Source organism: Macrosteles quadrilineatus, unplaced genomic scaffold, assembly GCF_028750875.1.
Source record: "Macrosteles quadrilineatus isolate MER2022 unplaced genomic scaffold, UCM_ALF_1.0 Scaffold_9__3_contigs__length_116548681, whole genome shotgun sequence".
NCBI lineage: Eukaryota > Metazoa > Arthropoda > Insecta > Hemiptera > Cicadellidae > Macrosteles > Macrosteles quadrilineatus.
This window is the reverse complement of record NW_026542602.1, coordinates 103985045-103998721: the sequence shown is the minus strand read 5'-3', so window position 1 is coordinate 103998721 and position 13677 is coordinate 103985045. Positions and strand designations below refer to the sequence as shown.

The following is a 13677-nucleotide window of genomic DNA, read 5'->3' as shown; positions in this document are numbered from 1 at the left end:
GTTCAACAAACGCTGGAATCAATGCGAATGTGAATGTTAATATTAAACTGTTGTAAAAAAATTTTTAATTTGAAATGTTCACATTCATTAAAATAAAAATAAAGTCAAATTACAATTCATTTGAAGTAAATATAAATTTGATAGGCCTATTGTAATTTTATAAAAAAACATGTTAAATTGTTTTACTGAGTATACTCATCTAGTTGACTAGTTAGTTATGTTTTAGTAGTTATGAAGGTCTCATATTTGATAGAGTGATATATATTTCGTGTTTTCTCTTATACAATTACCATCACATGAAGTCCTCTTATATTATGCATTTATCAGTAGCCAAAGTTGTAGAATCCGAAACTATGTAAGGGCTGATTTCTAGGTTATCACTAGCTGGAACTGTACCACCCAGTTTGGGAAAATTGAGGTTTTAAACTAAATGTTTTTTACTCCCCTTTACTACTAAACAATGTGTAGCCTGCTTTTACTGTTAATACTGTTCAATGAAATAGCGACCATACAAAGTAGGTATTTTAAGCCAAGTATGAATGAGATGAGTGTAGGATGAGGCACGCGATCTTGTAGTCTTGTTAGTGACTAAGGCCATTGACTTTATATCTACACTGCTAAGGCTGACATTCCTTAGACACAGCTGTTTTATTATTGGCCCATACACCTAATGGCAACTGGACTGGACCTACAGTTTATAGTGGAATCCGAACCACATTTTCGCTTTGGTATGTACGAATTGGTCTAATTATCAGGATAGTACTGCGGATAGTCGTAGTACTCACTCGTGCGGACGTTAATCCACACCAGGGAGTATCGCATCCACAGTGCATGCCTATAAATATCCACAATTCGTAACCTCCTAGTAGTTGGATTATAGGCCAATCCAATTACCCCGATATTTATCTCTACACAAATGTTGTCTTTGCTTAAAATTGTAGGTAAAAATAATTATGAAGTTCGATGGAGAAGGTATTACACATACCTTCTATTACACATACATCGAACAATATTACATTATATGAACCCTGATGAATCCGCTCATTTTTTGAATGCCTCTGTGAACGCCACCTAGTTATTGTGATCTTGTATGGATTAAAATTCCATACCATTATTAAAAACGGAATAAATTGCCATTGGTATTTAGTTAGAGATGCCACAGTATCCACTTTGTGTCCAAGAAAATTATTTATCAACAGTTTATAGTTAAAAGTAAGTATAACTTGGATGGGCAAAGACAGCTTGAAGGCCACAGCTAGTAGTGGAGCAATTTTATATCTTCTATCGATATAAATTCTACCGTGGCCATTCCGGATAACGAATTTTCCGTTTTCCGGTTAAACCGATGAAAACCATGAACCCCTTCTTCAGCATCTACTATTTAATCTACTTGTCGTCATCGAGTAGTAGATATATTCCCAGCAATGGGTAAGGCCTCGATCGGGCAGCGGTGTAAATGGGAGGTTGGGGTACCCCCCGTCAGCGTGCTGATGGTCCCCTTCCTCCTGGCTATTGATGGCGGGTTCTACCTGTCAGGGATGAGATAGGTCCCGAGTGTTGCTTGCACTAAATGCGTCGGGGCGCTCTACTATGGACCTCTAGGTTCCGACCTAGTGGAACCCAGGTGGAGTGACGCTTAAACAAGCAGCCGGAATCCCTGGTTAGGATTGAGGGGCAACCCTCTTTCCGAAGGGTCTGCTTCGGCAGCCGGCGAGCCTGATGACCTTAAGTCATCCGCCCATGATGTGCTAAAGGTTGATGCGTAAGCTTCGGCCTACATCATGGGGCCCGGGTATGTCCTGAAGGATAGGTACCGGGTAAGCAGTCAGGGGGCTTCGGCTCTCATGACAACAAATGTTAATGTAAATGTAAATGTCGTCATCGAGTAATTGTATTATTGTATGGAACAAACGGAACCGTCATGTTGAACAACTACTCGCTAATTTCTTTTGGCCTCTACGCATTGACAAAAAAATTGTTGTGAAAAAGAATCTATGAAAGTGCTTTATTTATCTTACATCCATTCAGTGATATCCTTTAGGCTATCTTTGTATGGTGCAAATTGTTGAAGCGGTTTTCGAGATCTTTGTGCAAGCAAACTTTGCTCATATGAACGCCTCTGTCAGACGACGCGGCGCCCGCCGTATCCGGCGTAGGGCTATGGGAGTATACGAGCACAGACAATGGAATGTGATACGAGTCCTTTCACACTATGTCCGGCGCAGGGCGCTTGAGTTACCGCCGGATGCACCTAGCCGGACAACAGCGCCGCGCGGCGTCCACGCCGGACAACTCGGTGAAGGTGCATTGGTTCTTATGGGAGCTTTCACACGGTGCGGCGCGCGCCGCACGGCCCAACCCCTACGCTGTCTCAATTTAGGCAAACCACCTGACCAAGAGGGTGCAAAAGTTAATTAAGAAATTATATATCGTTGTATCGGAAAATAATATATAAGTTATTACAAAACATATATTTTTATGTTCATCCCATGCAAATCGGCCAACTTAAAGTATTAAAACAAAAATTTTCCTTTAATAACTATTGGAGAATATTTAGTATTAAATTAATAATTTAGTAATTTATACGTAATGAAACATTTTTTTAAAACTTCTAGAATACAATATTTTCAGACATGACGAATACAGTACTTATATATAATACGTGAAGGCGATTTCTACGAAATACTACTCCTCCGTTAATAATGGACGGATTTTTACAAACGATTTGTCAAAATTAAGTATTTGTTGTGTACACGCCCCCTTTCACCAATTCCTGTAGTAAAATTCCTCGGGCTTTGCCCCTTAGGCCATCAAAATCCCAAAGTATTTCTTATGAAGACAAGATTTTGTTTAGTTAAACAGACGAATAATTTGTATTAATTACAGCTGTTCATAGTACACACATGATACACACAAGAGTTTTCGTATTCAGTTTCGATAGATGGAGTGCAGTGAGCGTTCGTTTTCAGAGAGAGTTCGTTTCCAGTTTCGATAACTGGAGTGGAGTGATTAGTTATGTACTGAGGTTATTTTGTGCTCAAATTCTTTGAGATTATGCAGAACCTCTTTTATGTAACTTAAAGTTTTTTGGGAACGTCACTTAAATAATATAAACCTTTCAATGGTCATGGGATCTGGATACTAAGAGATACATATCATTAGTCTGAAGTAACCTTTTGTATGTACTTTTGTTATGAGTTGTAATCCAAAGTTGATCATTAGTACTCGAAATGTTACCTACCAGCCATTATAACTCTTGGCATTTGAGTCAGCAGCAATGTTTTTTTTTTTTTTTTTTTTTTTTTTTTTTTTTTTTTTTTTTTTTTTAACATTTTCAACTGTAGTTGAAGGCAACCGAAACTTGAAAGTAATTTGACAGTTGATGGAATTCCAATTTTTAAATTTGTCTATGAAAAATCCTGGGGCGAGGGAGGCTTCCCTTTTTTGGAACTGGTAACACACCAACACTCCACATCCACAGATATACCTTAGCTGTTGATGATTCCAATTATTGTGTTGAATAATTTTAAATTAACATTATCTTTTGTGAATAACTTTTACTGGCACCTAAATTTATTTATTTGAACCCAGGGAATAAATAAAACACAAGAGATTCTCATTTGGCCAACAATGATATTAATCATTTATCTTACAGTCGAGACAAAACAAAAAAAACAATCTCTTCCGGAAGTTGACTGATTGATTGTCTGGGATAGTTTCAAAATTCACTTATTCGTATCTATATTCTATGCTACAAGAGGTAACACTTTCAAAACAATTTTCTATTAACCTGAGTGGTTTAAGTTTTTCTAAACATTCGGTTAGGTTCTCTGTGGGAATTCTGGATTGCATAAAATTCAATGAAACACAGTCCGCTGAATGATTTTCTAACCTTTTACAAGTTGGATGAAGAAAGTTAACAGCTTTATCAAATATGGAATTATTGATCTTGTAAAAAAATGAAATAATGACTAATCCTCATAACACTCTATTGTCAAAGTAATCTTTTGTTATTTGCATAAAAATCTGTAGTAGAGTACTTAAGTCAATGCGGTGCTTTCGGAATATCAAAACCATCTTAACTGATTATGTCCGTCCATTTAAACTGAGAATAAATGTAAAGTTGTAAAAGTACTAATTTATGTTTTAATCCTATTCCTTTAGTGAGTGAAACCATTTCATGCTCTTTAGTAATTTATTATCTTTGATGAATCTTAGTGTGCGATATATTCGTAACTCTTTAAATATCATTGACTACATTATTTCTACCGTACCGTAATTAGAATTGGATTATTTTTTAAACAGTTATTTGATATTTTACCAACAGTCTTTTTACAGATGTTAAGATGGTTAAGTTCATTTTTACTAATTTATATTATTTTGTTCTACCCATCGATCTCTATAGTAATAATAGAGATCGATGGTAATAGCCTATAATTTCAAGGACTGGAGAACTTTACAAACAGTGTATGAAATTAACAACTGTGAACAAAACAAGATGAACCTGAATGTTATGCAAACCAGATTATAATTTATAGGTTTTGTGGACACCACTTCCACCAGTTGTCAGTTGACAATTCTAATATTAGTAATCTATGTTCTAATTTATATGGTACATCTAAAAGAAAAACTATAAAAAAGTAGTCAAGGCACAAAAACTACGTTGAACTATTTAAAATCTAATGTAACAATTTATATTTTGATCTAGTTAAAATTGAATTAAAAACTGTTTATTAACATAAAATTTAGTGAAATTAGCTCTAATGTTTTTAATATTTAAAAATAAAATGTTAAGAAGTTATTAGTTGTTTTAGTAACTGACTACAACACAGTATCTTTTAACAAGAACAAGACGATATAACTTCCTTTCTAACTAAGCTTATAAAAAGTAGTGTCCACATACTAAATGTTATTATTTTGATAATTTTTACTAGTCCTTAAGATAATTGCATTAAAACAAATTAACCTAGATTAAACAAGCTTTCTAAAATTAGTAAACAGAGTTAACATTTTTATAGTAATAGTATAATATTTTATTTTAGCCCCTAACATTCAGGGCCAAATATTATAATAGAACATTTAAGCTCTGTAAAATCTTTCACATTTGAATAATCATGGGAGTTATAGAACAATTATATTTAACCTTTATATAAAAGGAAACATTTTTTATATCAACACAACCTGGTAAAACAACTATATCGATAGTTTGTACACTTAACACTTTTAGTCCAAATGAACAACATATTATAAGAAGCCACATAGATTTTAACATACATTAGAAAATTTTACCTTTCAAACATTTTGCCTTTGTAATGTACAAATACAATTATTTGAAAAATTCAACAACTATGTTAAGGAATGAGAAATAGAAACAATTTATTTAGAAATTACATTATAAACGTAAGTTTTATTACAAACTACTACGATAATTTTAACTTTACTTTTAATGGTAAAACGGTTTATTCTTCAATGATAAATGTATATACATCTTCCCGGTGTTAAGTTTTAACAGTGACATCTGGGTACTTTGATGTCTCTCACCACAGGTTATAACAACAACATATCACAACATCTGACAGGCAGGACAGCAACATCAGCAAATTTACCTGTTTAGGGAATTAGAATTTGTAACCGTTTATGATTTATAATATCTTTATAATGGGGATTTACACTATGACTCCTTCATAAATAAAACAGATTGTATGTAATGATTTTTGTGATGTTTGCAAGAGTATTATTTGGATTTGTTATAGAACGTATATTCTTGTTTGTAGATTTATTTCGCCGTTATATTGATAGGAAATTCCATGCAAAATCATCAAAAGCTTTACAGATCAACAATATGAAGTAGTTATATCCAAAATGAACCCTATAGACAACCTATTAGTGACTGTAAAGTTTATACTGTCATATGAAGCTGTAACAAGATTTACATTAAGTTTTCTTGGTGTTAAAATGTATTGATCTTCAAAAATGTACAAAGCACGTATAAAAGTGAGAATTTTGCTTTCACTGTACATTTTATTTGTAATCATGTGAATACGAACATAATATGTGCATATTTAGCAGAACGAACTAACTATTAAGTAATAATGCAATGTTATATTTAGCAAATTATGAATACCTTTTAATTCCTTAATCGTGATGATAATTTTTCTATTAAAAAAAAATTCCTGATAGGTATATTAAAAAAATAAATTTTATAAATATTATTGTTTACCTTAAATGATTCTTACTAAATCAGTATTTTGCCTGTTACTCCTTACTCTTTGCTTAACTTTGAAAACACTTTACTAATAAAAAGATAAAACTTTCTGTGAAACTTGCTGATGTGACTGTGTAATTTGTTATATTGAAAATTACTTTACAGTGTTCACAAATTTATATTGGGTGTAGTTAACTATTTACACATATTTACAAAAGTTAGCGACAAGTTAGGAAGACTGCTGGTTGGGATTTGCCAGAATGATTAACGATTCCTACCACAGAATGGAATTTAATTTTTGTACAAATTTATAAAATTGTTAACCTTTTGTACCTAAATCTGCTAAGTTTCAATGAGCATAAACCTATTTTTCTTATAATAGCACCTAAGTAACAACCCATTTTTAACCTAAAGATAATATATTAATACTTTCATATACCATCTACTCTGTTCCAAAAAATAACGAAAATACGTCTACTTTCTGATTTTATATTGTTATATCTCTAGAGAGAATATTTTTCTATTAGTTCACATCTTAGTAAAATATTTACAAACACTCTTGTTTGATGTTCATTTTTGTTGATGAAACTTCCATTAGGATTAACAAAAAACAAATTCTTTAACTAGGAAAATGTCTGTTATCAATTAAATGACATTATAATCATTTTTTAAATACCACCCCAGTTGGTTTTTTATCACAAAGTTGATTTGTATACCTTGCACATGACATTGTACAAAAGTATGACAAGAGATAAAATAAAGTTGTTTTTACGACATAACAAAGTTTTTATGGGTTATAAAGTTGTACTCATTGAGTGTAGTAATAAAATGACTTTCACCCCTCAAGTCATCTTCCCAACTCAGGGGGTTAAAGCCACCTTCAAAATTGTATTGTGTTCAACAAAACACATTTGTTTTATTCTTTAAAATTTAAGTTATTTTGAGTAAAAATGTGTTTTATACTTAAAATGTTTACCAAATTTAATTAATATAATTCACAATTTAATCTATGATTGTGATAGAAATTACTGAACAATCTTTCGTATTCTGCATTGATGTAAATTTTGTAGACATGACTTTTTTTGAAAACTGACCACATGTTAAATAACTTGTAACATCTGTTAATATATGAGTGTCAAAGCGTATTAGGAACCAGGTATACTACACTTTTACAAGTCAAAACATTTTGTAAATTTTATAGTTTTATTTAATTATGCAAAATGTTGTACCATAATAAGGTACTAAGTCGAGGTTCAATTTCCTTATCTGCGAATGAGTGAACAATACAATTATTCTTCTCTCTAAAGATAATCAAAATAATAAAAGTTTTGATTAACACAACACATTATCTGAGGCCCTCGTATTTACAACATACTCATATGTTAAAAATATATAACAAATCTGCAAATTTAAAATTTTGTATTTGGTTTATAATTTGTTGAATTAGGGATTTAAAACAATAATCTTATAAACACATAAAAAGTGTTCTTATAGTTTTATGAATTTATCAGGTAGTTAAGAAAACTGTTTTACATTTTTTATGGGGGAGAGTGATAAGCTCTCATCCTTGCAAGTTAGAGAATCAAGCAGCAGTAATTAATTGAAAACCCATTTTCTTATGTTTACCCAGTATCATAGTATGAATAATAAAGTAATACTCAATACTGTATGGTAAATATGGTACGGGAAAATTTATTTTAAATTAATTTAAATGACTTTAATATCCCTGCACACATTTATTACTTACTAGAGGTCGTCCAGTGGTTGGAAACTCAACCAAAAATATGTAATGTACAGACTTCTCTAGATTCACCTTAAGCTGTAAATAAAACATGTATTTGGAATTTCTTCCATTTTGTTTTGATATTCTATTTATATTTCGCTATTATTTTCATCATGAGCATGAATGGTTAGACTTTACCATAAATTATTAAGTCATATGTTTCTAATTATTAAAAAGTGTTTGTGTTTATTTTAAAAATGTAAATACAATATGAGTTTGTGAGTGAGTTTTTGAGTATTCTGAGTAAAATCAACATTTCTTTATGAGCATGGCAATCCATAAGGCCTATGTTAGTTTTTCAAAACTTTAGATTCAGTTGTTGTGTTTATTTTTTAGCCTATTTTAATTTATGAAGGGATTCTCCACATTTACTGTAAAATATCTTCCTAACAGTATGCGTAGATTTTCTCTGCGATGCACACAAGCTGAGAAAACAGGTTTCCAATAGACATGCTTGCCTATTAATATATAGGAGGATGTATTGTAGTTTGTTTGGAAAATATGAATATTTCATTCGGAACGCCGAAGAAAATTCAGCTGATGCGAATATTGAGCAATATTATCTAATTTAATAAAATCCACTTAACCAAAACACCATTTCTTTTGACTACTTAACCTTTTACCACTACACCCCCTCACAATGCAAAAATAATCACCACTTACGAAACGCCTCAGATATTGTGTTTAAAATAAACTTTATTAGAAAAACACTCTCCAATCAGTCCTCCTCCGGTCCCATCATCATGAGCATTTTCTTCTTGGCTATCTTGGAATACAGGATGTCTATGGGCTTCGTGGTGTCGTATAGACTCGGTGCTTGTAGGATGATGAGGGCAGTCCCCATTACACAAGCTAGAGTGAACACCCACAGGAACAGACGATCTAGGACCATCGCGACGTACTTCCAGTCTTCTATAACCTGCAAAAATACAGCACTGATTAAAATAAGTAGGACATGAGTCATACATCTTCTTTCAGTTATGTCTTCTATAATTTACAGTCTTCCGTTGCCTGTGGTTTATTTGTAACAACTGATCGAGTTAGGAATTCAGAAGAACTGATAATCCAGTAACCGTTTGTGAAAACGTTAGTCACTTGTACTAGGACTCCAAAGCCCGTAGAACACCCAATTTCTGTAGACAAAATAATTTTTATTTCGCTGCACAATAAGAATTATCAATCTTTGGGAAGATCATTTTGTGTGTGTTTGGTTTCACACCATTGCGGGTAATGCAACTCCTGGATATCCAAATGAGGACAGGTCCTAGAGCAGTCATATGATTGTGGGACTAAAAGTCATATAAGGAGTTATGACTGCGAAATTCCTCTTTACATGTGTTACACGTTGATTTAAAAGTGTTTGGAAACATGTTCTTTAATTATATGAGTGTAGCACATGAAACTGTAACATCAGTTTTGTAGTAATAAGGTGTGAGATGCTAGAGTGAGTTTGTTCCTTTTCTGATATTTTTAAAAAGGCGTTTCCATACCCTCCTAATGCTATCTCTCAAAATCATAACCCCTAAAAAAATCCGACAGTAAAATTTTAGACTGTACCACTGCTGTCCACTGTACAAAGAACATGTTCGTTAATACTGTATGTATTTTTAAGATTATTAATTTAACAGAGAAAAACTATTGGTTTAGTATAACCTTTGTAATGGTTAGTGGTCCATAATAACCGGTAACATTTTGTTGTGAACAAATCAGCTAATGTGTTAGAGAAATAGTTTTTGCATTGAATGGTTCCTTCATTAATAGCAATTTCTGTAATTATAAGCTGTTCAAACTATTCAACTTTACACAACGTTACATAGATTGCATAGATTTCACACATTATTTATTTTTATGCCACCTCCATTAGAAAAGTTGAATAGTTTGAACAACTTATAATAAAAAAAATTCTATTAATTTAGGAACCACTCAATACAAAAATCTCTCTAACTCATGAATGAGCTGAGCTGTCACAAGATAAGTAAGATAAATGTATCCCCATTCTAATCTAGTATCATAAAAGTTTAAATAACTGATGAAATAATTAACTATACCTTTACTTGGCACAATTTGGCCCTGAAATCCTTTTAGATTGATCCATATTTTTTAAATACTTAAACTTTTTAAATAAAATATTTATAATTTCTTTTCCTTTTACTATCAGATGCTGAATTTAACCGAAAGCAGGGCACAGCAGTGAATGGAAATTCACTTAGGTGGTTAAGTGTCGTAGTCAATATGAAATCAATGATAAAGTGGGCTGGATCACTTGATACAATCACAGCCCAATCTGCATCCTATGGAGAGGCTTGGGACATTGGACATTGAGTTTCGATCAGACTGGTGTTACAATAGATTCAGAACCAATCAAACCTCGGAGCTAATCCTTCTTTTGTTATACTTTTTTGTACCGAGTAAAATCCTGATAAAGGAGCCTCACACCTCTCACTTACAAAAAACAACGTAAAACAGCAACAACAGTACTTCAATGGCTGAATGATATTGTACACGAATTTATACTGTAAGTTACACATTTTAATATTGATTGAATATAATAGCTATTAAGTAAACACCAAATAGGGAAAAATAGTTAACTTTATTAGACTTAAAGGTGTTTCCTAACCACATCCACGTGAAAATACATGCATTATTTTTCTATGTAAATATTGTAATTTGTAATGCTGCTTACAAATATTGACAATGATTATTTGATTTATGCCTCTGTAAAATAGTTACCATCAGAAATTAGAGTAAAATTTTGAGTATTATGTCTTTTATTAACTTTTATCTTTTGGGTTTTGTTCCAATTTCATGTAAAATATCCTTACAAAGTTATTTTGAGAAAGTGCAATGAATATGAACAAATCATTACTGTAAGTTCATGTTGAGCCATAGTACTTAACTATAAAACTATAAATATAAATTTCCTTAACTTAAATAACTCGGTTGTAATGAGTACAAAATATTTGTTTTCATCAATGTTCTAAAATAAAAAATAACAGTCACTTCTTAGTAAATAAAAACTTTGTAATAACATTTGTTTAAGGTTTTTTCCTACAGTTACCTAACATGTACATGTCCTCTCAGCGATTTGAGAAATCAAAGTGGCCAATTCGTTCACCAGTGAGACAATGTTAACATTGTCTCACTCTAATTACTTTGTCTCACTCCAGATTTGCAACGTGAAGGCACGAAATAGTGAGCGCGTAACATGCAGACAAAAGTAGTATGCGTGCGAAATACGTTGGCAGCACTGGCTGTAAATCAGCTGGTCAGCTGTTAGTTGTACTGTTGTAAAATTAAATGTTATATTAAAAGTTCACTTCTGTGTAAAAATATGTTACGTTTCTTTACCAATTTATTTGTTTTATGGTAACTGTAGGAAAAATATAATAAACAACTCTAGTGCAAAGTGCAATTGCCTCACCCGAGAAACCATTCCTCACTCGCCTACGGCTCGTGAGTAAGTATTTCTGTCGAGTGAGTCAATTGCTCACTTTGCTCAATAGCTGCACAAATAACTATAGTTGTAACTAGTTACCGTACTGTATTTGGGAATATCCGAGACATACATTTTAATATTAAATCAATTAATTCAGTATTTGACATAATGTACAAAATGCACCCCATTTTACATTTTTACAATTTACATGTTTACAGGCACATTCAATATGTTAAAATTTATAGGTTATTATTTTTTAATTGTCCTTATTTTTCCACTATGCTTATGCAACTCCAATATAACATTTTAATGTAGTATTTACTTTCAGTAATCCCTTTTTGATATCATATACTCCTCAAATCATTCAAAATATGCTACTGGGGTAGGCAGCTTACACATTTAACAAAAACAAAACACGAGATTGAAATAAACTCGGAGAAATCGCAATCTAGAAACCAATCAGTGTAAAGTGTTTCTCGTTTTGGATAATCAAACAGATTTATATTCGTTGAAGTTCTATAAAAGGAAGCTTTGTTCCGTTTCCGCTTTTTTAGTAGTTTACAGTTGGAGTCCACTTTTCACAAGTCCCGGGAGGAATGGATTTCAATTATCAATCAATTATCAATTATTTAAGATGGGGACGCCACTATGTGCGTATTTTAACCCAAATATGAGTGAAGGATGAGTGTAGGATGAGTGGCGCGATCTTGTAGTCTTGTTAGTGACTAAGGCCGACATGTTCCTTAGACACAGCTTTTTCCATTATGCAAACATGTATTCATGACTCGCACACTGGGTACACTCTTGGGGAACAGTGTTGCCCCAAGGAAACTACACGCTGATCTGTTTTACTTCTTACTTATTCACAAGTACTATTGTATTGTGTTAAACAATAGGGTATTGCAATAATTTTTTGAGTCTAATAGTTTTGTAATATTCCAGTAATAAAAATCGCTAATTGAATTATTTAAAACAATGTTGTAAATAACAAATTCACATAAACACATTTTAAAGCTGTTTATGTTTTCATTCCTTTCTACATTGACCATTATTATCTGGACCAAGTAAAAAAAACCTAACCAAAAAGATGGATAACATTGATGTACGGGAATCAGACAGAATTAGTTAGAGGGATTATGTGGATTTGGAATATATTCACAGTCAAAAGTAGAGAATAATTTTGTTCCATAATTTGTTTGAGGAAAAAACTTTAAATGTTTGGCTTAAACTAGAAATAACTACTAGTAGACTAGACATCTTATTTCTGTTGTAAATTTTGCAGCGAATTTTTGTGAACCAGACTTCACGCAGGAATAAGTTTCACTTAACAACGATAAAATGAGCTCCTATCAACAACAGTTTCATGGAGTTCAACTCTGTGTTCTTTTATATTGAAACTCTACTGAATAAGGAAACAAAACTTATAATGCCTGGAATATTGTTTTTATTTTATAAAAGAATACTTTCTAAGTATTATACGAATTATAAAATAAACAACTTCCCCGGAACTTTTAAATATGCATATACTTATATCTAATGTAAAATACGGTCTACACAAAAATAAAAAAGTAAAAAGATATAAAATGCCAATCAATTTCGACCAGTCACACTGGCTATTGTCAGGCCCAAATTTTAAGTTTTTCCAGTATAAGTGGAAATAGTTATTTCTTTAAAAGCTGGCCGACGTATTTGATCATATTTGTATAAAAGCATTCAAAAGTATTAAGTTTGAAATAATACCGAAATATTCTCCATTTGTTGATTTTTGGAATAATCTGAACTTAAATTATAGAAATCTTTAGCCTTCTTTCCTCCTTACAAAATTTCAACAAATGCAATACTGTGATACCAAATCTACAAGTTGTGCATATTGTTTCAGAAAAATTTGCTTCTAAAACATAAATGGCCTTGCAAACACACTTACGTTTTCAAATTTGTCTTTATTTTTGACATGTTGAGCAATAAACTTGGCATCCATGATGGTTTTCTCCATGGTGATTGGCTTGTCGAAGGTGGGACTGGTGTCACTTTGACAGATCGCCACACAGCCCGGGCTGAAGAGGTCGTCGTCTGCACTGGGCAGAGGTAGGGGGAGGGGGGGCTCGCCAAAGCAAGGGACCACTCCCCCGCCATCGTACCTAGACGGAGGGAGGGCGGGAATGTCGTAGTCACCACTAAACCTGAAAAAGTTTCAAATTTAGAGAGGGGATTGTCAAAACTTTAAACTTCAAGAAGTGGTCGAACAATGCTTAT

General features: G+C 32.5%; 1 protein-coding gene across 1 annotated transcript in view; it reads right to left on the bottom strand.

Moving 5' to 3' along the window:
• Positions 1 to 3626: 3626 nt before the first annotated feature.
• Positions 3627 to 13677, bottom strand: part of LOC129002590 (acetylcholine receptor subunit alpha-like 1) — a 300058-nt gene continuing 290007 nt past the window's right edge. The window contains exons 9-10 of the mRNA XM_054430512.1: positions 13349 to 13604; positions 3627 to 8907 (exon numbers count right to left, since the gene is read on the bottom strand). Of these exons, the coding sequence (XP_054286487.1) occupies positions 8707 to 8907; positions 13349 to 13604 (457 nt within the window). The 3' untranslated portion in view covers positions 3627 to 8706. The remainder of the gene's footprint in view (positions 8908 to 13348; positions 13605 to 13677) is intronic.